The 27216-nt window shown below is 36.8% G+C and overlaps 1 protein-coding gene across 4 annotated transcripts in view; it reads right to left on the reverse strand.

The window, feature by feature from the left end:
* Positions 1–10056: 10056 nt before the first annotated feature.
* ZDHHC15 (zDHHC palmitoyltransferase 15) overlaps positions 10057–27216 on the reverse strand; it is a 172635-nt gene continuing 155475 nt past the window's right edge. For 2 of the 4 annotated variants that reach the window (XM_025987813.2, XM_072744823.1), the window contains one exon: positions 10057–14202. In XM_025987813.2, the coding sequence (XP_025843598.1) occupies positions 14150–14202 (53 nt within the window). In that variant the 3' untranslated portion in view covers positions 10057–14149. Of the gene's footprint in view, positions 14203–21916; positions 21992–27216 lie in introns of all 4 variants that reach the window. The other 2 variants (XM_025987814.2, XM_072744825.1) reach the window with 2 other exon arrangements.

A 27216-nucleotide genomic window follows, 5' to 3' on the forward strand; every position in this document is an offset into this window, starting at 1 on the left:
AAATTTAATTTTATTTATTTATGATAGGCACACAGTGAGAGAGAGAGAGAGAGAGGCAGAGACATAGGCAGAGGGAGAAGCAGGCTCCATGCACTGGGAGCCTGACGTGGGATTCGATCCCGAGTCTCCAGGATCGCACCCTGGGCCAACGGCAGGTGCCAAACCACTGCGCCACCCAGGGATCCCAAGACAAGGGATATAAAAGCAAAACTAAACTTTTGGAAGTACATCAAAATAAAAAGCTTTTGCAGAGTGAAGGAAACCATCAACAAAGTACAAAGCCAACTTAATGAATGGGAGATGATATTTGTAAATCTCCATGCACCTGATAAGGGTGGGTTATGTTCAACATATATATAGAATGTATACAACTCAACACACATATAAACAAACAATCCAATTGAAAAATGGGCTGAGGACTTGAACAGACATTCTTCCAAAACAGACATACAGATGGCCAAAAGACAGAGGAAAATATGCTCAACATTACTAATCATCAGGGAAATTCAAATCAAAACCACAATGAAATATCACCTCACACCTGTAAAAATGGCTAAAAAACACAAGTACTGAGTGTTGGCGAGGATATGGAGGAAAAGAAACCCTCATGCTATTGGTCCAAAATGTAAATTGCTACAGCCACTGTTGAAAATAGTATGGAGGTTCCTCAAAAAACTAAAAATAGAAATACTATGTTGATCTGATAATTTCACAAATTGGTTTTAACCCAAAGAAGATTAAATCACTAATTTGGAAATATATATGCATCCTTGTTTATTGTGCAGCATTTACAATAACCAGGACATGAAAGCAACTTAAATACCCATCAATAGATTAATGGATATAGAAGGAAAAGATATATGTTATGGAATATAACTTAGCCATAAAAGGATAAGATTTTGCCAACTGTGACAACAGGGATGGACCTAGAACTTATTATGCTAAATGAAATAACTCAGACTGAGAAATACAAATACCATATGATTTCATTCATGTGTGGAACCTAAAAAACAAATGAGAAACAAAAAGCAGAATCAGACCTATAAATACAGAGGACAAACTGATGGTTGCCAGAGAGAAGCAGGATGCGGGTATGCAAAATTGATGAAGGGGAGAGGGAAATACAAGCTACTAGTCATGGAATGAATAAGGCATGGGCGTAAAATGCACAGCATAGAAAATGTAGCCAATGATATTGTAATAGTTTTGTACAGTAACAGTCAGTAGCTACACTTATGGTGAGCATAGCCTAACATATGAAGAAGTTGAATCACTATGTTGAATGCCTAAAATCAATGTAACATTGCATGTCAACTATACTCAAAATTAATAAAAAAAAAAAAACAGATGCAATCCCATGGCTGTAAGACTTATCATGAAGTAGTTTTAAAAGCTAGACTAGGTATAATAGAAGGACTTCATAAACACTTCATGCAGTGTTTTTATTTTTCAGCTAGGATTGTTATGGTCCACATTCTTTGAAAAGAGTCATATGAGGGCAAAATTGTTTCTGATGACTTTGGCTATTAGTGTACAAAACTGCCAAGTGAATAAAAAGTAGAAGACTTAAAAAAAGTAGACTTGATGAATTCATGACAAAGGAATATATTTTAAAAATAATGTTTAGAAATAGATGTTCTACGTGGTTCTATTAAGATATTCAGACAGAAGCAGTGATACAAATGCAAATCTGAAGTTGTCTCTGGATCAGTCAGCTAATAGGATAGATATAGAAGAGGTAAATTATTTTTACCCTCAACTAAATTACAATTTTAATAAACTGAAAATATGTAGGTAGAAAATAGAAGGCTTCAGAGTTTACAAGCAGTAGATAATCAAGTGGAAAGGGGTTAAATATGAATGTTTCCTATCTCATCTTCACTTATTTCTCCTAGAATTCCTCCTTGATTTTTTACATCTCACCAAACCCTCAATATTCAGTGTCCAGTAGTTTCGTCACACACAGACACATGTAATTCAGAAACAAGATTTGCATTTCTGTTGCATCCCTCTGAACCACATGACTCTAATAAGTACTTTCTAATTGTCCAGGGTAATTTACATTATACTGTGACAGTGGATTGGTAAGATAATGATGACTTTTGACTAACTGGTAACCTAACCTACATTCTTTAATGTTCCAAAGGCAAAAATTTTGCTTCCCCTGTACAGTGAATTGCATTTTATTTTTATTGAAATTCTTCTATGCCACGGCCAGATTCATTGTAGAATTTGCCAACACTGTCAGGATCTGGGTTTGATACTATCCTCATTTGCAAAATTGATTTGAATACTTCAGTTAAGGTTAGAGGAAAATTTCTTTACAAATCATAAACATATTCAAATACTTTTTAAAAATTTGCTTAAATTGTGCCTTTTACTATCATAAATTCTCCACCCCATAAAGCTGCCAAACATTGAAACATTGAACTACTGTGTGAGAATGAATATTTTTAATATACAAAGTGAAGTTGATTATTTTTTTCCATATATTTTTTATTGGAGTTCGATTTGCCAACATACAACATACAATATAACACCCAGGGCTTATAACACCTGTCAGGTGCCCCCCTCAGTGCTCATCACCTAGTCACCCCATTCCCCTGCCCGCCTCCCCTTCCACTACACCTTGTTCATTTTCCAGAGATAGAAGTCTCTCGTGTCTCTCGTGTCTCACACGATTTTTTAAAAATTTCTTTTTATTGGAGTTCAATTTGCAAACATATAGCATAACACCCAGGGCTCATCCCATCAAATGCCCCTCAATGCCTGTCACACAGTCACCCCCACCCCCCGCCCCCTCCCTTCACCCACCCCTTGTTTGATTCCCAGAGTTAGAAGTCTCTCATGTTCTGTCACCCTCTCTGATATTTCCCACTCATTTTCTCTCCTTTCCCCTTTAATCCCTTTCACTATTTTTTATATCCCCCAAATGAAGGAGACCATATAATGTTTGTCCTTCTCTGATTGACTTATTGCACTCAGCATAATACCCTCCAGGTCCATCCACGTCAAAGCAAATGGTGGGTATTGGTCATTTCTAATGGCTGAGTAATATTCCATTGTATACATAGACCACAGCTTCTTTATACATTCATCCTTCAATGGACACCGAGGCCCCTTCCACAGTTTGGCTACTGTGGACATTGCTGCTATAAACATAGGGGTGCAGGTGTCCTGGCGTTTCACTGCATCGGCATCTTTGGGGTAAATCCCCAGCAGTGCAATTGCTGGGTCATAGGGCAGATCTATTTTCACTCTTTGAGGAAACTCCACACAGTTTTCCAGAGTGGCTGTACCAGTTCACATTCCCACCAACAGTGCAAGAGGGTTCGCCTTTCTCCACATCCCCTCCAACATTTGTTGTTTCATGTCTTGAAGATTAAATCTTCACCATTCTCACTGGTGTGAGGTGGTATCTCATTGTGGTTTTAATTTGTATTTCCCTGATGGCAAGTGATGCAGAGCATTTTCTCATGTGCGTGTTGGCCATGTCTATGTCTTCCTCTGTGAGATTTCTCTTCATGTCTTTTGCCCATTTCATGATTGGATTGTTTGTTTCTTTGGTGTTGAGTTTAATAAGTTCTTTATACATCTTGGATACTAGCCCTTTATCTGATATGTCATTTGCAAATATCTTCTCCCATTCTGTAGGTTGTCTTTGAGTTTTGTTGACTGTTTCTTTTGCTGTGCAGAAGCCTCTTATCTAGATGAAGTCCCAATAATTCATTTTTGCTTTTGTTTCTCTTGCTTTCATGGATGTATCTTGCAAGAAGTTGCTGTAGCCAAGTTCAAAAAGGGTGTTGCCTGTGTTCTCCTCTAGGATTTTGATGGAATCTTGTCTCACATCTAGATCTTTCATCCATTTTGAGTTGATCTTTGTGTATGGTGAAAGAGAGTGGTCTAGTTTCATTCTTCTGCATGTGGATGTCCAATTTTCCCAGCACCATTTATTGAAGAGACTATCTTTCTTCCAATGGATAGACTTTCCTCCTTTATCGAATATTAGTTGACCATAAAGTTCAGGGTCCACTTCTGGGTTCTCTATTCTGTTCCATTGATGTATGTGTCTGTTTTTGTGCCAGTACCACACTGTCTTGATGATCACAGCTTTGTAGTACAAGCTGAAATCTGGCATCGTGATGCCCCCAGCTATGGTTTTCTTTTTTAAAATTCCCCTGGCTATTCGGGGTCTTTTCTGATTCCACACAAATCTTAAAATAATTTGTTCTAACTCTCTGAAGAAAGTCCATGGTATTTTGATAGGGATTGCATTAAACGTGTAAATTGCCCTGGGTAACATTGACATTTTCACAATATTAATTCTTCCACTCCATGAGCATGGAATATTTTTCCATCTCTTTGTGTCTTCCTCAATTTCGTTCAGAAGTGTTCTATAGTTCCTAGGGTATAGATCCTTTACCTCTTTGGTTAGGTTAATTCCTAGGTATCTTATACTTTTGGGTGCAATTGTCAATGGGATTGACTCCTTAATTTCTCTTTCTTCAGTCTCATTGTTAGTGTATAGAAATGCCATTGATTTCTGGGCATTGATTTTGTATCCTGCCACACTGCCAAATTGCTGTAGGAGTCCTTGCAATCTTGGGGTGGAGTCTTTTGGGTTTTTACGTGCAGTATCATGTCATCGGCGAAGAGGGAGAGTTTGACTTCTTCTTTGCCAATTCGAATGCCTTTTATTACTTTTTGTTGTCTGATTGCTGAGGATAGGACTTCTAGTACTATGATGAATAGCAGTGGTAAGAGTGTACATCCCTGTCGTGTTCCTTATCTTAGGGGAAAGGCTCCCAGTGTTTCCCCATTGAGAATGATATTTGCTGTGGGCTCTTCATAGATGGCTCTTAAGATGCTGAAGAATGTTCCCTCTATCCCTACACTCTGAAGAGTTTTGATCAGGAATGGATACTGTATTTTGTCAAATGCTTTGTCTGCATCTATTGAGAAGATCATATGGTTCTTGTGTTGTCTCTTGTTGATATGAGCAATCACATTGCTTTATGAGTGTTGAACCAGCCTTGCATCCCAGGGTTAATCCCTCTTGGTCATGGTGAATAATCTTCTTAATGTATTTTTGGATCCTCTTGGCTAGGATTGTTGAGAATGTTTGCATCTGAGTTCATCAGGGATATTGGTCTATAATTCTTTTTGGTGGGGCGTCTGGTTTTGGAATTAAGGTGATGCTGGCCTCATAGAATGAGTTTGGAAGTATTCCAACTCTTTCTATCTTTCCAAACAGCTTTAGTAGAATAGGTATGGTTTCTTCTTTAAACGTTTGGTAGATTTACCCAGGGAAGCCATCTGGTCCTGGACTTTGGTGTCTTGGGAGGTTTTTGATGACTGCTTCAATTTCCTCCCTGGTTATTTGCTTGTTCAGGTTTTCTATTTCTTCCTGTTCCAGTTTTAGTAGTTTGTGGCTTTCCAGAAATGCATCCATTTCTTCTAGATTGCCTAATTAATTGGCGTATTGCTGCTCATTATATGTTTTTAAAATCTTTTTTATTTCTTTGGTGTTGGTAGTGATCTCTCCTTTCTCATTCATGATTTTATTATTTTGAGTCTTTTCTCTCTTCTTTTTAATAAGGCTGGCTAATGGTTTATCTATCTTATTTATTCTTTCAAAGAACCAACTCCTGGTTTTTTTGATCTGTTCCACAGTTCTTCTGGTCTCAATTTCGTTGAGTTCTGCTTGAATCTTTATTAACTCTCTTCTTCTGGGTGTAGGATCTATTTGCTGTTTTTTCTCTAGGTCCTTTAGGTGCAAGGTTAACTTTTGTATTTGAGTTATTTCCTGTTTTTGGATGGATGCTTGTATTGTGATGTATTTCCCCTCAGGACTGCTTTTGCTGCATCCCAAAGATTTTGAATGGTTGTATCTTCATTCTCATTAGTTTCCATAATTTTTAAAAATTATTATCTATTTTCCTGGTTGACCCTTTCATCTTTTAGCAGGATGGTCCTTAACCTCCACGTGTTTGAAATCTTTCCAAACTTTTTTTTTTGTGTGTGATTTATTTCTAATTTGAAAGCATTATGAAAAAAAAGAAAAAAAAAGAAAAAAAAAAGAAAAAAAAAAAAAGAAAGCATTATGGTCTGAAAATACACAGGGAATGATCCCAATCTTTCAGTATCGGTTAAGACCTGATTTGTGACCCAGTGTGTGGTCTATTCTGGAGAAAGTTCCATGTGCACTTGATAAGAATGTATATTCAGTTTTGTTTGGATGTAAAGTTCTGTGTATATCTCTGAAATCCATCTGGTCCACTGTATCATTTAAAGCTCTTGTTTCTTTGGGGATATTGTGCTTAGAGAACCTATCAATTGTAGAAAGCACTACATTGAAGTCACCAAGTATAAGTGTATTATTATCTAAGTATGTCTTAATTTGGTTATTATTTGATTCATATACTTGGCAGCTCCCACATTCAAGGCATATATATTGATCATTGTTAAGTCCTCATGTTCCATAGATCCTTTAGGTATGATATAGTTTCCCTCTTCATCTCTCACTACAGTCTTCGGGATACACTTTAGTTTATCTGATATAAGGATGGCTACCCCTGCTTCCTTTTGAGGACCATTTGAATGGTACATGGTTCTACTACCTTTTATTTTCAGGCTCTAGGTGTCCTTCTGTCTAAAATTAGTCTCTTGTAGACAGCAGATAGATGGGACTTGCTTTTTTATCCAGTCAGAAACCCTGCAACTCTTGATGGGGTCATTAAGCCCGTTCACGTTCAGAGTTACTATTGAAAGATATGAGTTTAGTGTCATCATGATACCTATTCAGTCCCTGTTTTTGTGTTTTGTTTCCTTGGACTTCCCGTTTCTTTTACAGAGTCCCCCTTAATATTTCTTGGAGAGCCCATTTGGTGGTCACATGAAGCTCTTTATCTCTCCTTCTATTCTGAATGAGAGCCTTGCTGTATAAAGTATTCTTGGCTGAAGGTTATTCTCATTTAGTATCCTGAATATATCCTGCCAGCCCTATCTGGCCTGCCAGTTCTCTGTGGAGAGGTTTGCTGTTTTCCTAATGCTTCCCCCCATAAAAGTTAGAGATTTCTTGTCTCTTGCTGCTTTAAGGATCTTCTCTTTATCTTTGGAATTTGCAAGTTTCAGTATTAAATGTCCAGGTGTTGAGTGGTTTTTATTGATTTTAGGGGGTGGGATCTCTCTATCTCCTGGTTCTGAATGCCTGTTTCCCTTCCCAAGTTAGGGAAGTTCTCAGCTATGTTTTGTTCAAATACATATTCTGGCCCTCTGTCCTTTCGGCGCCCTCGGGAATCCCAATTACATGTAGATTTTTCCTTTTGAGGCTGTCATTTATTTCCCTCAACCTATTCTCATGATCTTTTAATTGTTTTTCTCTTTTTTCCTCAGTTTCCCTCCTGGCCATCAACTTGTCTTCTACGTCACTCGTTCTACCTCATTAAACCTAGTCGTTAGGACCTCCAGTTTGGATTGCATCTCATTTAATTGATTTTTACTTTCTGCCTGATTAGATCTAAATTCTGCAGCCATGAAGTCTCTTGAACCCTTTGTGCTTTTTTCTAGAGCCACCAGTAACTTTATAATAGTGCTTCTCAATTGGCTTTCTGACTTTGAGTTGTAATCCAAATTTTGTAACTGTGGGAGAGAGGACTGTTTCTGATTCTTTCTTTTGTGGTGAGTTTTTTCCTTCTAGTCATTTTGTTCAGTGCAGAGTGGCCAAAAAAAGTTGTACTGGAAAAAGCAGAAAAAGAGAGAGATAAGAAAGAATAATAAAAAGGGTGGAGGGGAACAAACAGAAAACAAAAAACAAGGGGGAATATCCTCTGATTCTATATACTGTAAATCCCTCGACTTGCAGCACTTTGTCAAGAACTTGCTTTTCCCCTGTCGTCCTAGCTGGTCTTCTGGGGGAGGGGCCCGCTGTGCTGTTTCTCAGGTGTGTGCCCGTGGGGGAGCTGCCCAGCCCACTGCTAGTTGCAGGGCTCAGTGGGAGCTATTTATCCTGTGACTCCCCTGCTCAGTCCCAGGTACTAGGTGATACCAGGAGGAACAACAGTGACGGCGGACAGCTGTCCAGCTCTAGAGTCAGCTTCTGCAGTAACTACCGCATCTCTCAGTCCGCACAGGGCCTGGATGCTCCAGGGGTAGGGGGTGCTTATCTGCACAGCTTGGGCCGCCTGGGGGCAGGAGCGTCCTTGCTGTCCTGGGCCCTCTGGGTCTCTGCCTGTCCCAGGGGGAGTGTCGATCTTGGGCTGTGTCCCCTTGGGCCATGCGCTCTGGGGCCTACGCCACTGGAGTGATGCTCCCAGTGCCGCACAGCCTCGTCTGCTCCGAAGCACCCCTGGAGCCCTGCCAGAGCTGCTCCCAGGGCCTCACCTGGTGCGCTCTCCCCCGGGGTGCAGTTCCTCTGTTAGTGCCCCTGGGAGCCTGAGGGCATTCCTGCCCCTCCTGGGATCCTGCTGGAATTCCCTGGGAACGCCTTTCTGCCTGGGAAGATTGGTAAAGCTCCTGCTTCTCCTGGTCGGGGCTTTCCTGTCCTGGGGGCACTGGCCAAGGGGCCTTAGCTGGGCTCCTTGTGGGGCCCCTCCCCCTTGGATGCTTTTTTATTTCTGTATTATTTTTTCCCCCATCTTCCTACCTTGATAGAAGCACTAACTCTTCTTACTGTAGCATTCCAGCTGTTCTGTCTTTAAATCTCAGACCAAATTCGTAGGTTTTCAGGATGATTTGAAAGTTATCTAGGTAAGTTGGTGGGGACAGGTGACTTGGGGACCCTACTCTTCTGCCATCTTGCCCTGCCCTCCCACCCTCTCTATTTTTTAACGTTCCTGCATAGTGAGAAAATTTGAAAAGTTTGTTTATAACATTAAAATGCTTGTTATTATGTTTACACATTCCTGTATAAATCATTATTGTAGATCTTTATATCAATAAAATTTCCTTTTGGTCATCTCTGCCTTTAATTTTCTTAGTAACCTCTTCAAATAAGATTCTTGTATAAGTCTCTTCCTTTATGCCTTTTTTAAAATCTAGAAATAAATTATTTGTCTTTTGTTTATAGTTTTTGAATTTTTTTCACTCTAATGCAAATTCAAGCTGTTCGTAGCTGATGCCTTAGAATAAATGAAATGGGATTTTCAGTTGAGATGTTTCAGGTCTTTACCTAAGCTAAGTAAGTACTATTTTATAATTATATTGATAACTTATTTTATAATTTATTTGGAATAAAATACTTTTTTTCTGGTTTTGTGTTAGGTCTGACCTCTATGGGCTGGGCTTCTCCCACATAATTCATGTTCTACACTATTATTGCATTGAGGTCAGCAATGACTGTTTCAAACTTCAACTTTCAATGCTTTGCATTCTTAATGACATGCCTTCTTTTTGGCTTATTGGGAGGCTTTTCTTTATTCTGTCTAAAAAGGTCTTTTTGTGCAGATGGTGCATCTATTGAGAGAAACTTCACTTGGAACTAATGAGGGTCTCTTCAAATATTTCTCTGAGGGTAATGTATAATTTAGAAGCAAGTGCACCATTGTGTTCTTTTCTCAGGATGATTGTATTCTTTTTATCAGGTGACATGCCTCTGGAGATAATAAACTTAGTGTTCAGTGTAAGAAAAAATAAACCAGAGTTCATACCACCCTTAGTCACATACGATAAGCTCTTTCTTTTTCTTTTTACTTACCGCATCAACAGAGGGAAAGGCAAAAGACACAAGGCTGAGCAGAGACCAAACATGATCATGTGCCATTAGACTAGTCAGCTTTCTATCTAGAAGCCATTACTGCTAACTTCCCAACTCATATCCATGTAGGAATATAAGAAAGACTGAGCACAGGGAAGGGGTCTGTTCAGTAGGTATGTTACATAAGAGTCTACATATTTACACTGTATGTATGTTACAGAAAAGTCCCAGTCACCCTGGCAGTGAATAAACTGTACTGTAACCCTGTGAAATCAAGTGTATGGAAACTTACATCAAAATGGTCTAAAATTTTAAGCTTTGCCAACATCGTTTAACAAAACTATAATATACAAAAGAAACAGTTTTATGCATATAGTTTTAATAAAGGACATAGTAAGATAAAGCTTGTTAGTATTTGTGGGTGTTTCTGTAAAGACACAGGATTTTAAGAATACCATATACAATAATTTTGAGTAGATTGGTGGAAAAAAAGATTTATAGCAAATTGACAAGTTCAGCTCACCTGCTGAAGGCCACAGTGCCTTTCTTTTTCTGGCTCTCCAATACATTTCATATATTATCAAGGCTAAGTACCAGCTTTCCTCCTGTGTCTGCTGATTTAACCAGCAGGGTGACAGCAATTATTCCTTGAATGCATCTTACCATATTGCTTTTTTTTTCTTTCCATGCCATTCCCTACTAAAATTGTTTCCTAGTATATTTCATTCGTTGTCCATTTTAACTCATTCTTCTGATGGCCACATACCAGCCTACTACAAAGAACAAATTTAGTAGTTTTAAACACTGTGCAGGACACAACCCTAGCCCTTCTGGGGAAACAAACAGCTGTTGGTTGCATGCTATTAGGAGCCACCTATTCATTATTATATTACATTGCATTCAAAAGACTACAACTTAATATGGTACATTATAGCTAAAGTTAAAGAAATGCAGATCTACCATACCCCATAAACCATTTTCTACTGATTAGATGGAAATCATAAATTTTATAAGAACGTAGGTCTTGTGAAAGGGTTTAACAATCTTTTTTGCACCAAATGAGTGCCATAGCTACTCTGGGATTAGAGGTTTTAGAATGAATAAATGGAGTGTTCTTCACTTGCAATGAGTGTTGGACTTTTTTCTAAAAGGAGAGGACAAAAAAATCACTATTTAAAGTATTTGCTCCTGATGACTAAGCAGCCTGCTTTGGGGGCAGTGTGTAGTGTACATATGTGTAGGCACACATGTATGTAGATATATATGTGTGATGAGGGGTAAAAGGGATAGGCTTTGCATAACTGTTAAATTTCTATGAATTTCGGCCATGTTAAATTTCAGGTGAATGTCACAATAATGTACATTCAGTATTCTTAAAACACACCTGCTTGGGATTGTGCTTAATCTCCATTAACCTCAATGACTACACTTTGTGCAATTTGGCATAAATATGGGGAAGCACATTCTTTTCCCTGGCAAAGACAGCCTGAGATTGGGCTCTATGAGTACCAGAGGAGATACTGGCACTGGCTGATGTCATGTAGTGTGAAATATATGTGTTACATGGGACCAGTGTGGGAAAGAGACACATATTACATTTATATCACATAGAAAATAACAGTTGTTTAATTGCATACTTTTAGATTTTGGATGAAGTGGAGCTTTTCTGAAATGTGATCCTGCCCAAATTGTTCTCAATGTTCTAAGCTGTTCCCTGATAATTCCAGTACTGGGAAGCCAAGTCAGTCTAACAGTGCACTGGAAATGATAAGTGAGGTGTATTCTGGACAGCTATGTGCTTTTGGAGGCTACTTCATTTTTTTTTTTGCTCTTAATTTTTTCCAGATGTGCCATGGGGAAAATGATTTCTATGCAAGGACATTGTTGTAATGAATTGAGGAACTTAAGTAATATAAACTCCGAAATAACAGGTCAGCAATGAGAATATGAAAGAAAGAATGGAGCACACTGGTTTGCCTAGAAACACTGTTATGGTTCCAGTTTTCATTCCAGTCCTTCAATGAAAGACTTTTAAAAGCACTAGAGAGTTACATAGCACCTTTCAGTTGTAGGATCCCAACAATAAGTGTCTACGCTTTGCAAATGGAGAATATGGGTACCAAAAATTGGAGGATGAGATCCCACAGAGGTAATTTGATAGGGCCTCAAGGAAAACAGGCAATAGAGCCAGATCAGGATACACTAATTATTAAATGACACTGTCAAACAATAGTCAATCAATTGGGGGGGGGTGTCTATGTACAGTAGTTAATACTGAATGATCTATGGATAGGGATATTATCAGAATTTATAAATTAGCAGAATAAAGGTGCTGAGATAGGAATAGGGTTTATTTCTTCAAGCCCCCACTTAAAACTCATTTATTTGGCCCTTTGAAGATGGTGTTAAGTCTGTAAGACATTAAACAATCAGCTTTGCATTATAGCTCTCCTGAGCTTTACCCTTTCAGTGCTTCCCTGTAGTTTCTTGACACTGTCTCTAATGACGTGATTTATATCATTGCTCAATGCTGATACGCTCTTTGCATTCAAGGTAGTTATTGATTCCTTCCTGACTTTGAATCATAGTTAAAAACTATTATTGGCAGAAAATGATAGATGGGAAAGGAAAAGATTTCTCTGAGGCCCACTGGCTGTGGAGTTAAGTAATGGCCATATCTTTGGAGAAAGGTGCATTACTATATGAGTAAAAGGCAAGGTTTGTCCATTTTAAGACCATGTGAATAGCTAAATTAGCTTTCAAGAAAAACCTAAACAAGAGAGTGTTTTGGAGACAGAGAGAGGAAGAGGGAAAATCTTCCCACCTGAACATACACTATTTCACTTGTGAAACCTATTGTGTATAGTCTTCTAGGTTGCTTCTTAGCATCTGAGTTTGAGAAACAGTCCCTGGCCCTAATAGATTTTGTCATGTCTAGTATTCTCTCAAATGAAACACCCACACAATCCATTTAATTTATGCTAAAAGTCTTACCCGGCCCCAAATCACCTAGGAGATACAAATGGACAGGTTTTTTTTATTTCTTTAAGTAGCTGAATTTTTCACTTTCTCAGCTCTACTGAAGCCTGAATACCAAATAGTTTGTGGTAGGTAAATTTTCTTTTACTCAAAAAGGTTTTAGTGGGGGATTACTTAGTAAACCTAATATCCTTCTAGAGCTCAACTCCTTAATATCTGTAAGATGCCTCTAACTCTCACTAATCTCTGTAAGAGTTGGGACTTCTACTGCTGGCAGCTGGGCACTAGAACACTGACTGAGAAATGAAAAACATCAATGCTCTTAGGTATTGTTATTATAAAGATTCAGCATTAGTGTTCATACTCATTAATTCAGGCACTAGGACTAAAAGAAAGGCTGATTATAAATAAATGCAGAAATGAATGTAAACTACCTTAATGGCTAAACTACCACTGAATCTAGAAAAAAAGAAAAAGAAAGTATTGGCATATTACTATTAGGTTATCATTATCTGTACATTAACCCCCTGTTGTGAAACCACAGATCTTGAGTGCTAATCATTAGGCTAATTTCAACTTTGAAACTTTACCCTATGAACAGTATTGTAATTAAACTTGAAAACTACCCTTAAGCCCCTTAACAAAATCTATGGTGCATGACTTCGGAGTATAGTTTTTTTTTTTAATCATAAGAACAATTCATATAGACAAAAATAAATCTAGGTAGCAGAGAAAATAATAAAAGTAACTGGAGAATTTTACTATAGCCTACATTAAAAGTCTTTAAAACACCAACTTATGTTTAATAAAGTGGAAATCTGATCTGATCTTCTCAGTTAGTTGTGGTGTTTTCAGGAACATCATACATTTATGACAAAGAATAGGCTTTGCATTGTTGTTCAATTCCCAATTTGAGGACCTTGATTATGGTATGTTGATTCTGCCTTTTGAATTTTAGATATCTGATATAGGGATGGTATTCACAGCCCAGCAAATATATATATTGCTCTTTAGGGAAGACAGTAGGATTGAATAAAAACCTTGTTTTTTTTTAATCTTGATTTTCACAACACCACTGCAGAATTTTGTGTAAATATGCTGCACATATGCATGCTTATAAATGCACAGGCACACAAGTAGCAAACACAGTCTTTTCCCCCTCAATACCACAAATATCTTATAAATATAATTAATAGTCTTTCCAGGGGAGTTAGAGACTCCATGGAAGTCTTTTGAATTCCTCTTTACCTGAGAAGAGGAATAAAAAGAGCCTCTGGAAAGGTATATATGTTACATTTAGGTTTTTACAGATTGGAGAGGTAAAATGAAGAAAGAGAGGAAGACTGGTTTGAATTAATTGCTACTAGATTGATGACTTCAGTTAGTAAACAAATAACTTGTAAAGTCCTGAAACATCTATCTGCGCAGCAAGTTTGATGGAAGCTTTCAATCCACCATGGTGACTTATTTTGAAGATTAAAATGGTTCCCAACATTGAACTCTGTAAGCCTCATGGGAGATGGAAGGCCCTGGGAATGGAAAAAAAGAAATTCACAGGTGAGCTGAACAACTGTAAATATCCACGACATTTGACATCCATTGACAATAATATGCAACCATTAAAATTATATTTATGAATAGTATGAGTCAGCACTGGAAAATGCTAAGTGAAAAGAGTAGGATAAAAAATTATACATACACTGTTATTATTATTTTTTTTTTAATTAATTTTTATTGGTGTTATTATTTTTAACCCAGAAATTGTATCTGAAACAAAAAACAGGGAATATACTAAATTGTTCGAAGTGGTGGTTTCATGGGTAATTTATTTTTATCTTCTTTACATTCTACTTATGCTTTCCATATTTTCTCAAGTAAATAAATAATCATTTGATAGCACAAAATAGTTATTTTTGAAATTCACACGAAAATAACATGAGCTTTGAAAGTGGGCAATTCTGAATTTGAATTCTAGCTTTGCTATACTTGTTTATCTCTGTGACTCTGGACAAATAACATCAATGGATCTTAGTTTCTTCATCTGTAACATAAGCACAATAAAATCTACCTGAAACAACATCTGCCATATAGTAGGCACTGAAGTAGCTATTATTAATATAAACTTTCTGGAAAACAATTCAGCCATATATTTTAAGAGTCTTTAAGTTCATACCAGTAATTTTGCTTCTAGGATTCTATCCTAAAAAATGATTATAAATGAGAAAACAGATTAATATTCAATGATATTATTGATAGCCTTATTCATAATAGTGAAAAATTGGATAAAATCTTAAGGTTGGAAAGTTAAAAAATTGATTAAATAAACAACAGTACCTTGATATAATGTGAAATTACTATCAGTGTTAATGAGAAATGCAGAATTCAAAACAATGCAATATGAGCTCAATGATTAAAAATATATTCATAGAAAATATTGGAATATTCATAGAAAAGATTTAACATCAGTTATCTTTAGGTGGTGGAATAGGTGATTTTAATTTTCTTCATAGTTTTTTCTTTTTGTTATGCTTGATATACCTTTAAAATTAAGTCTAATGTGTTTATTATAAAAGCAATTCATATTCATCACAGAATAACTGAAAAATATAGAAAGGAATAAAGAAAAATAATGACATATAACCTCATAGACTGTTTTTCATTCTCTCTCCTCATCATTCATTCAACAAATATTTATTGCATACTTAAAACATGCCAGGCACTGTTTAGGGACTGGCACTAAAATGTGAACAAGACATAGTCCTTGCTCTCAGGAAGCTTACAATCTAGTGAGGGAGGCAGAGAAGTAAATAATTATAACACAGAATAAAAGTGTTCTCATAATGTTATTATGGTAGCATCCAAAAGGGACATAGACCTCAACTATGTAGGTCAGCCAGTGATGTACCTGAGTAAATGATATGGAAGCTGAAAACTGGAAAATAAATATTATATAGCTAGATGAAGGAGACTGGTATGGAGGAGGTAGGACAGTGCTGAGAAAGCATGCCAATCATGGAAAACAGCAGGGTTTATGTTTGAGGGACTGAAAGCAGTAGAGTGTGGCTCAAGCATAGGGTGTGGAAATAAAACTAGTGGAGAGGAAGCTTCAAAGTTCAGAATTCTGGGAGATGAACCTGGAGAGATGAGCAGGAGCCAGATCATGAAAAGACTTGTAAACCATGTTAATGTGTTCAGACTATGCTGAGGCCAATGAAAGTCATTACACAGATTTGAGTTTTTTAACATCATTCTAGTTGCAATATGGTGAATGGATTGGATGAGGGGCAAGATTGAGGCAGGGAAGCCAGCTAAGAGGCTACTGCAGCAATAGAGGGGACACATGATCTGGGGTCATGGTAATTAGTATAGAGAAAAGTGCACAGCTTCCAGAGATATTTAGGAAACACAGTCAACACACCTTGGTGATTAACTGGATGTGGGTGGGAGATGAAGGAGTGGGAACAAAACAGGAAAAAGGTTTTGGATGAGTGAAGTTGAAAGGCATTTGGTTATTCAGGTCTAGAGTTCAGGAAAGAGTCCTGGGTTGGAGAAACATATTCAGTAGTTGTTAGTGTGTGCGTGTGTGTGTGTGTGTGTGTGTGCACAGTGTGTATATATAGCATATATATTATATACATTAATTATATATTACATACATATACACACACTCTTTAGCCAAGGAAAGGATAGATTTCCTAAGGACTAAGTAGATTAATGTGATGATCAGGAAAAATACTTGGTAAAGTTTGGGAAGATATTATTTTAAGGAGGAGATCTCTGATGGTGGGTGGGGGGGAAAGAAATTGTAGAAAGTTTCAGAGAAACATGACAGAACTTAAAATTTTTGCTTTGTTGTTTAATTTTTAAATTTAAATAAAGTAAAATTAACTTTTGTTTGGTATTATGAGGTTTTAGACATGCGTAGAATCTCATAACCACCATCTCAGCATACAGCTGTTATTTTCATATACGATTCTTTTTATTTTAAAGATTTTATTTATTTTTTCATGAGAGAAACACACACACACACACACAGAGAGAGAGAGAGAGAGAGAGAGAGAGAGAGAGAATGAGAGAGAAAGAGGCAGAGACACAGGCAGAGGGAGAACCAGGCTCCACATAGGAAGCCGGATGCGGAACTCAATCCCGGGACTCCAGAATCACGTCCTGAGCCAAAGGCACACGCTCAACCGCTGAGCCACCCAGGCATCCCTCATATACAAATTTTCTATAAACATATAGGTTTTCATTCTAGGGAAAATATACAAGAGTGGAATTACTGGGTCATATGGTTTAACTTTACAAGAAACTTTTAAACAAACTATCAAACTGTTTTCCAGAGTACCTGTGCTATTGTGCATTCCCACCAAAAATGTAGGAGAATTCAAATTACTCTGTCAACACTTGGAATTATCACTATCTTTTTAAAATTTATCCATTTCAGTATGAGTGTAAAGGATTCTCCTTGAAGTTTTAATTTGCATTTTCCTAATGGCTAGTGATGTTGAGCATTTTTTCTTGTGCTTTTTTTCCACTTTTTTGGGGAAAGTGTCCATTCAAACCTTTTGTCCATTTTTTATCATGGTGTTTGTTTTCTTATTTTTCAGCTTTTAGAACACCTGCATATTCTGAATACAAGTCCTTTATCAGATACGTGTTTTGCAAATATTTCCTCTCAGTCAGTGGCTCATCTTTTTATTTTCTTAACAGTGTTCTTTTGAGAAAACATTTTAAATTTTGTCCAAGTCTAATTTGTAAATTTTTCCTTTTATGTATTTTACTTTTGATGTCATATCTAAGAACTTTGCCTAAGTCAAAGTGACATAGGTTTTCTCCTACATTTTAAGAGTTTTATAGTCTTGAATTTTACATTTACATATATGATCCATTTTGAATTTTTTATGTTGTGAAGTGTACATGTTGCAGTGATATCTAGTTGTTCTAGCACCATTTGTTGAAGAGATTGTAATTTTTACCAGTGAATTACCATTATATCTTTGTGTAAAAACCCATAGATCATCTTTATGTGGGTCTATTTTTTAAAAATTTTTATTTATTTATGATAGTCACACAGAGAGAGAGAGAGAGGCAGAGACATAGGCAGAGGGAGAAGCAGGCTCCATGCTCTGGGAGCCCGACGTGGGATTCGATCTCGGGTCTCCGGGATCGCGCCCTGGGCCAAAGGCAGGCGCTAAACTGTTGCGCCACCCCGGGATCCCTATGTGGGTCTATTTTTGTATTTGATTTTTTTCTGTTCCATTGGGTCTTTTTGCTGCTACCACATTGTATTGACTATTGTGTAATTATAGTATGTCTTAATATTGGACAGATATTGTCTTCTGACTTTGATTTTCTTTTTCAGAATTTTTCTGGCTATTGTAGTTGCCTCATTTTTCCATATAAATTTTAGAATCAGCTTGTTTATATCTACAAAAATCTTGCTACAACTTTTTAAAATATTTTATTTATTTACTTGAGAGAGAGTAAGAGTGAGAGAGCAAGAGCAAGAGAGCACAGAGGGAGAGGGAGAAGCACACTTCCCACTGCGCAGAGAGCCCAGAAGCCTGAGATCATACCTTAGCTGAAGGCAGCCGCTTAACTGACTAAGCCACCGAGGTGCCCCAAGCCTGCTACAATTTTAACTGGGATTGCATTAAACCTGTATACCAACTTGGGGAGCATTGAAATCTTAACTATATTGAGTCTTCTGACTCATGAACGTAGTACATCTCTTCATTTATTTAGGACTTCTTTGATCTTTTTCATCAGTGTTTTGCAGATTTCAGCATACAGACCTTATATATAGTTTGTTAGATTTATATCTAGCTATTTATTTTTGGAATTATTGTTTTGGCAAATATTGTAGGTGGTACTGTTTTTTTTTATTTTGGTTTCCCAACTGCATTGCAAATGTATAGAAACACAATAGATGCTTGTGTGTTTATCTTGTGTGTTGTAAACTAGCTAAACTCACTTATTACTTCAAAGAGTTTTTGTAAATTCTTTGAATTATCTATGTAGACAATCATGTCATCTGCAAATCAAGATAGTTCTATTTTTTTCCAGAATGCCTTTATATTTTTTTCTAGCACTATTGCATGTGTTAGGATTTCATTATGATATGTGATAGGAGTGATATGAGAAGTTGTGGTTAATAGAAAAATTACTGGTAAGAAGGTAAGTAATGGTGATTTTTCAAGCCAATTTAGGCTGAAGATAACAAATGTGTAATCTCAATTGTGTTATTTGTAATAAGTTGCAATCAGTATTTATAATCTGTTGTGTTATTTTTGTAGTAGTTCTCAGCAGCCTTGGTATAGGAATGGAGAAGGCAAATGGATTGAATCTGGAATTTTCTTCAAGCTGAGGCAATGGAGTTAGGGAGATAAAAATATTGGCAAGAAATGCCATTTGCAACAACATGGATAGACCTAGAAAGTATGATGCTAAGTGAAATAAGTCAGTCAGAGAAAGACCAATATCATATGATTTCACTCATTTTTGGACATTTAGGAACAAAACAAATGAACAAAGAAAACAAACAAAAAAACCCTGGACTCTTAAATACAGAGAACAAACAAGAGGTTGCCTGAGGGAAGGTTGTGAGGGAGGGGTGAAATACATAAAGGGAAACAAGAGCACAACTTACCTTGATCAGCATTGAGTAATGTATTCAATTGAACCACATTGTACATCCGAAACTAATTAACACTACTTTATTATGCTTCAAAAAATATATTGGCAAGAGAGAAACTGAAGGCTCTCTCCAGTCAAAGCTGGGAGTAACCATGTAAAAATTTAATTTTCACTTATGTTTTTGTTACATTTTCTTTCAGTGTTTTTCTACATAGCTATATTTTAATACTTAACAGTTTTATTTTTATTTATTTTTTTTAAATTTTTATTTATTTATGATAGTCACAGAGAGAGAGAGAGAGGCAGAGACACAGGCAGAGGGAGAAGCAGGCTCCATGCACCGGGAGCCCGACGTGGGATTCGATCCCGGGTCTCCAAGATCGCGCCCTGGGCCAAAGGCAGGCGCCAAACCGCTGCGCCACCCAGGGATCCCAATACTTAACAGTTTTAAATTAAAATTTAAAATGTAATTTTAGAATCCTTTCAAGGTTTATCCATATTTTAACATATATTCTTTTGGTTGCCAAATAGTATTCACTTGTATGGATATTCCACATTTATTTATTTATTTATCAGCAGATAGACATTAGAGTTGTTTCCACATTTTGGCCATTATGAATAATGCTGTTGTAAACATTTATGCACAAGTTTTTGTGTGGACATATATTTTCATTTCTCTACATTATATACAAGGACTAGAATTTCTGGGTCATGTGGTATTTCTATGTTTAACATTTTGAAAGACTGTCAAACTGTTTTCCAAAGTGATTGAATCATTTAACACTCTAATCAGCAATGTGTGAGGTTTCTGATTTTTCCACATCATTGTCAACACTTGTTATTTTCTGTCTTTTGGATCCTAGTGGATATTAAGTGGTATTTTGTGGTTTTGATTTGTATTCTTCCAATAGCTAATAATGTTAAGCATCTTTTCATGTGCTTGTTGACCATATACCCATGGAGAAATATCTAGTCAGATACTTTGTTGTTTTTTTAAATTGGATTTTCTTTTTATTATAGAATTGTAAAAGTTCTTTATATATCCTGCACACAAGTTTCTTATCAGATATTTGATTTGCAAATATTTTCTCATCAAAGGCCACATATATAATTCCATGGGATCATGAATTATGTGGAATGTCCAGAATAGGCAAATCTCTACAGACAGAAAGGTAGATTAGTGGTTACCAAGAAGTGGGATGGAGGAATTGAAAGTGACTGCTAAAGAGTATGGTATTTCTAAATATTCCAAATTAATTGTGGTGATAGTTGTGTAGCTTTGTGAATATCTTAAAAACCACTGAATTGTACATTTTAAGTGGTCAAGTTATATGGTATTGTGAATTATATCACAATATAAGCTGATGCAAATATACCTTTAAAATTACACTGCATTAATACGGCTTTTTAACATAACTCTATTAATTGTTCTTCAAAATACTTTTATTGGTGTAATATATTTCATCATAATAATGAAGAAATTTATTTCACCATTCCTCTATTGTTAGATATTTAGCTTTGTTTCTACTTTTCTGGTGTTATGATAAGTTGATAATAAATAGTTGTGCAGGGACGCCTGGGTGGCTCAGCGGTTGAGTGTCTGCCATCGGCTTGCGGCTTGATCCCAAGGTCCTGGGATTGAGTCCTGCATCAGGCTCCCTGTGAGGAGCCTGATTCCCCCTCTGCCTATGTCTCTGCCTCTCTCTGTGTGTTTCTCATGAATAAATAAATAAAATCTTAAAAAAATAATAAAATAAAAAACCAGTTGTGCAGATCTCTGATTATTTCATTAAAGTACATCCCTAAAATTTGGTTATCAGAAAAAATTATATGAACATTTTATGGGTTTTTATATGTTACTAAATTTCATAAAAACGATGAATGAATTTAAATTTATAACAGCACCTGTTTCAATACATCCTTACCAATACTAAGTACTATAATTTATAAAAATTGGCTATTATGGTAAACAAAAAGTGATATTTTGGGTTATTTTAATTTGCATTTCTTTGTAGTGAATTTGAATAATTTTCATGTTTATTCTTCATTTTAAATTTTTTTGTTCATTGTTTGCATTGTTTACTCATTTTCTAATGGTTGTATTTTTTTTCCTTTCTGATTGGCAATATCTTTGTAAATTAAGGGTGTTAAATTTTGAGTGTTACATATTTTGCAAATGTTTCTAGTCTTTTCATATTGAAGGAAATATTTATAATTAGTGCTTTTTATATAAAAATTAGGGCAATAATGTCTTTTTTTACCTACAAACATTTTAAGCAAATTTAAAAATATGTCAGCAATTGTTAATTTCAAATTGTAAATAAATGGTCATTTAATTTAAACAATTTTGGGGAGATGGAGCATTATGCACATGAATTCTATGGAGTGTTATGGACATGAATTCTATATAAGGTCTACAGAAATGGAAACACATTATAAGGGCTATTAGTCAAGTTGTATAAATTATATATAGAACTTCTACTTATGTGAATAATATGAGGGTGAAAAATTTAATATCTTACTCACCAGAGCAAGAACTTAATTCTTTTCTAGTCTGCCCCTTAGCAGTCCAGGCAGCAATCTATATGCCTCCCTCAGAATACTGACCTGAGAGATGCAGGAAATGTGTAAACTACTATGTTTCTGTTTCCATGGTGAGAGATGATGAAGCTTCTGGATAATCTGAAAGGTTGAAAAGTGAAGGTGATCAAATGACCCTTTTTATTTTATGGGCGGGTATTATTTCACTGGTATATTTCATTTTTTTTCAATCCCTGGAGACAGTAGATATCTGCAGATCTCTAAAGACTGGTGTGCTATCCCAAAGCATTTGTAACCAGTTGAGATTTTCATATTCCAAAAGTAGTCAGGTTGATGTACTGTAAAAGAAGATTATTTTATTTCTAAGCATTATCTGATCTATAATAATGGCAGGTATTAGACTTAGACAGCTGATAACAACTCAACATCATCTGGCTTTAATGGGATGCTTTGGGTCTTGCTACTCAAAAAATTATCCTATTTCATGTTTTTCTACTGGACATATTGAAATAGCTATTAAAGTACTTTTGCTGTTGCTGTGTTTCTAAAAAGGACTAAGGCATCCAGAAAGCAAGAGGCTTTAGAATTAACAACATCATTTATGGTACACATGTTTTTGTTTCTAATATGAGCATTTTGGAGGAGTAAAGTACTTTTGAATCAGCTTGCTTAATGTACTGATAATCACTTTCTTTATACTCCTTGCATAATATTATACTTAGCAGTTTGAGATTTAAAAAAACAAGCTGACGGGGAAAGAAAAGTGGTGGTGGAATAGGGAGACTCTGGGCATGTCTTGTTCCATGAACACAATGAGATAACCATCAAATCATTCTAAATACCCCAGAAGTAGAACTGAAGACTGACAGAACAAACTCCACAAATAAAGGAAGAGAAGAGGTCACATCAAAAAAGGTAGGAAGTGGGGAGACATGGCTTGTGGGAGAAATGGATCACAGGTGCTGCAGAGGGGAGGGAGCCATGTTTGTAGAGAGAAGCATGCTTGCACACACGTGCATGCACACGCAGGAGAGAGAGACACACACAGGGGAATGCACAAGAATGCTTCCCCAAAGCCATTGGCTTGGAAAAGGGGAGGAGCTTAATTTCATGAATTCTTGCAAAAAGCAGAGCTTAAAGCCTGGAGTTTTATTTATTTATTTTCAAATTTTTAAAATAAATTTATTTTTTATTGGTGTTCAATTTACCAACATACAGAATAACACCCAGTGCTCATCCCATCAAGTGCCCCCCTCAGTGCCCATCACCCATTCACCCCCACCCCCCGCCCTCCTCCCCTTCCACCACCCCTAGTTCGTTTCCCAGAGTTAGGAGTCTTTATGTTCTGTCTCCCTTTCTGATATTTCCCACACATTTATTCTCCCTTCCCTTAAGTTTTAAAGGTCAGTAAACTTGACTGGGACAGAGCCTGGAGGGCACTTTGCTGCTCCTGGAGAGAAGACAGGTTGGGAAAACAATGATCTGAAGAAAACCCAGAGCACATGGGGGGAGATTATTAGCTCTTCTCAGAGCATATCTCTGAGAGGCAGCATTCACAGAGATGCCTCTCCAGGAAAAAAGGAGTTGGCCTGCATCATTTCCCTCCCCCACCCATCAGCATAAATACAGAGTCACCTGTTGGAAACACAGCAGTGCCTACCTTGGCTGTCTAACTTGCTTATATGAAGCCCCACACCCCTGCACACTGGTAGGACTGCCCTTTTCAGTCACACTTGCCTCAGTCCCAGTGTGGTGAGCCCTTCCCCCAGAAGACCGGCACAAACCCCTGACCAGACCATGTTTCCCAACCAGAGAGTTCTGCAGGGCTTCAGTTGTGGTAAAGATCTCCAGTCAGATCTCATTCCACAAGAAGACCAGAGCACACCTAGTTCAAACTCTCATCATTCAGGACAGGAACCAAACACTAAGGAGAGACTGCAGAAACTGGCCTGAAGGATAGAGAAGCCTAAACACAACAGCAGAGTACACAAAGCACACATCAGAGATACTACTCCCTGAAGGGCTAATCCCTGGGCACTACATAACCCCTTTGTCATAAAGCCATTATATTCAGGTGACATAGGAGACATAACTGGCTTTTCTAACACAGAGATGAAGGCAGAGACTTAGACAAAACATGAAGACAGAGGAATTTATCCTAAATGAAAAACAAGATAAGGCCATGGCCAGAGATGTAAACAAAACAGATGTAAGTAACATGACTGATAGAAAATTTGAAGCAACAATCAGAATAATTACTAGGCTTGAGAAAAGAATGGAAGACATCAAGGAATCCCTTACCACAGAGATAAAAGAATTACAAAAATCAGAAATGAAGAATGCAATAAATAAGATTGGAAACAGGCTTAAGGCAATGAATAGCAGGCTGCAAGAAGCAGAGGAATGGATCAGTGACCTAGAAGACAAAAGAATGGAAAGTAACGAAGGTGAACAAAAGAGAGAAAGAAGAATTATGCAACACAAAAATAGACTTAGGGAACCCAGTACTTCATCAAACATAATAATATTCGTATTGTTGGAGTCCCAGAAGAAAAGAGAGAAAAGGGGCAGAAAATTTATTTGAAGAAAGAATAGCTGAAAGTATTTCTAACCTGGGGAAGGAAACATATCCAGATTCAGGAGGCACAGAGGATTCCCATCAAAATCAACAAAAGCAGATAAACACCTAGACATCTCATAATTAAATTTGCAAAATATAGTGATAAGGAAGAAAATCTTAAAAGCATCAAGACAAAAGAAGTCCTTAATTTACAAGGGAAAAACCATAAGGCTAGTTGGGGATGTCTCAACAGAAACTTGGCAAGTGACAGAAAGTGGCATGTTATATTAAAAGTGCTGAATGGGAGAAACTGGCAGCCAAGAATACTCTATCCAGGAAGGCTATCATTCAGAATAGAAGGAGAGATAGTTTCCCAGAGAAACACTAAAGGAGTTCATGACCATAAAACAAGTCCTGAAAGAAATATTAAGAAGGACTCTGAGTGGAAAGGAAAAAAACAAAAGTAAAAAGACAAGAAAGGAGGGGTGCTTGGGTGGCACAGTCAGTTGAGCATCTGACTCTTGGTTTTGGCTCAGGTTGTGATCTCAGGATTGTGAGATGGAGCCCTGTGTCAGGCTCCATGCGCAGAGTAGAGTCTGCTTAAGATTCTTCCTGTGTCTCTCCCTTCTGCACTCTCTCTAAAATCAATTAATCAATCAATCAATCCTAAAAAAAGACAAAGATCAGAGAAAATCTCTAGACACAATGAAAAAAACAAGTAACAAACTAGTACTAAATACATATCTATCAATAATTAATCTGAATGTAAATGCACTTAACACTCTAATCAAAATACATAGGATGTCAGATGGATAAAAAACAAGACTCATCTACATGCTGGCTATAAGAGACTCACTTTAGACCTAAAGACACCTGCAGATTGAAAGTGAGGAGATGGAGAAAAATTTACATCACAAATGGATGTCAAAAGAAAGCTGGAGAGAAATACTTTTTTAAAGGATTTATTTATTTATTTTAGAGAGAGAGAGAGAGAGAGAGAGAGCGCAAGTGGGAGGGGCAAAAGGAAAGAATCTCAAGTAGACTCCCTCCCCATTGAGTATGGAGCCTTACATGGAGTTTGATCTTATGACCCTGAGATTATGACCCCAGCTGAAATCAAGAGTCAGATGCTTGACCAACTGAGCCACCCAGATGCCCCAAGAGAAGTACTTATATCAGACCAACTAGACTTTATTTTTTTAAAGATTGATTTGTTTATTTTAGAGAGAGCATGGGCAGGGTGGGAGAGGCAGAGGAAGAAGGAGAGAATACCAAGCAGACTCTCCACTGAACCAGGAGCCTGGTGCAGGACTAGATCCTAGGACTCTGAAATGATGAGCTGAGCTGAAGTCAAGAGTCAGATGCTTAACTGACTGAGCCATCTAGCACCACCAGACAAACTACACTTTAAAACAAAACAAAGCCTATAACAAAAGATGAAGAAGGGCCTATATAATCATAAAGGGGACAATCCAACAAGAAGATCCAAAAATTCTAAGTATTTATGCACCCAACATGGCAACACCCAAATTTGTAAAACAGTCAATAACAAACATAAAGGAACTAATAGATACAAATACAATATTAGGAGACTTTAACACCCCACTTACATCAATGGACAGATTATCTATACAGGAAAATAAACCAGGAAACAATGGCTTTGAATGACACACCGGATCAGATGGACTTAACAGATATATTCAGAACATTCTATCCTAAAACAGTGGCATACACATTTTTTTCAAGTGCACATGGGACATTCTCCAGAATAGATAACATACTAGGTCACAAATCAGGCCTCAAAAAATACAGAGAGACTGAAATCATACCATGCAACCTTACTGATCACAATGCTATGAAATTAGAAATCAGCCACAAGAAAAAGTTTGGAAAAATACATGCAAAGTTAAACAACATGCTACTCAACAATGAATGGGTCAACTAGGAAATTAAAGAGGAAATTAGAAAATACACGGAAACAAATGACAATGAAAACACGATGGTCCAAAACCTTTGGGAAGCAGGAAAAGCAAATGCAAGAGGGACATATATACCAATAAAGGCCTTATTCAAGAAGCAAGAAAAGTCTCAACAACCTAATCTTACACCTAAAGGAGCTAGGAAAAGAACAAATGAAGCCTAAAGCTAGCAGAAGGAAGGAAATAATAAAGATTAGAGCACAAATAAATGATATAGAAACCAAGAAAATAATAGAACAGATCAATGAAACCAGGGGGTAGTTCTTTGAAAACATTAATAAAATTGTCAACCTCCTAGCCAGGCTTACCGAAATGAAAAAGAAAGGACCCAAATAAATACAATCACAGATGAGAGAGGATAAAAAACAATCAACATGACAAAAATCCAAACAATTATAAGAGAATATTATAAAAAATTATTCCAACAAACTGGGTAATCTGGAAGAAATAGATAAATTCCTAGAAACTTATACACTACTGAAACTGAAACAGGAAGAAATAGAAGACTTGAATATACCAATAACAAGCAGAGAAATCAAACTGAATCAGTAATAAAAAAAATCTCCCAACAAACAAATTCAAGGACCAGATGGTTTCACAGGTGAATATTATCGAACATTTAAAGAATAATTGATACTTATTCTTCTCAACCTATTAAAAAATAGAAAAGGAAGAAAATCTTCCAAATTCATTCTATGAGACCAGCATTACCCTGATACCAAAACCAGAGGGAGACACCATTGAAAAAGAGAATCAGGGGCCAATATCCCTGATGAACAAGAAGGTTAAAATTGTCAATAAAACACTAGCAAACCAAACCCAACAAT

Source organism: Vulpes vulpes, chromosome X, assembly GCF_048418805.1.
Source record: "Vulpes vulpes isolate BD-2025 chromosome X, VulVul3, whole genome shotgun sequence".
Taxonomy (NCBI): Eukaryota; Metazoa; Chordata; class Mammalia; order Carnivora; family Canidae; genus Vulpes; species Vulpes vulpes.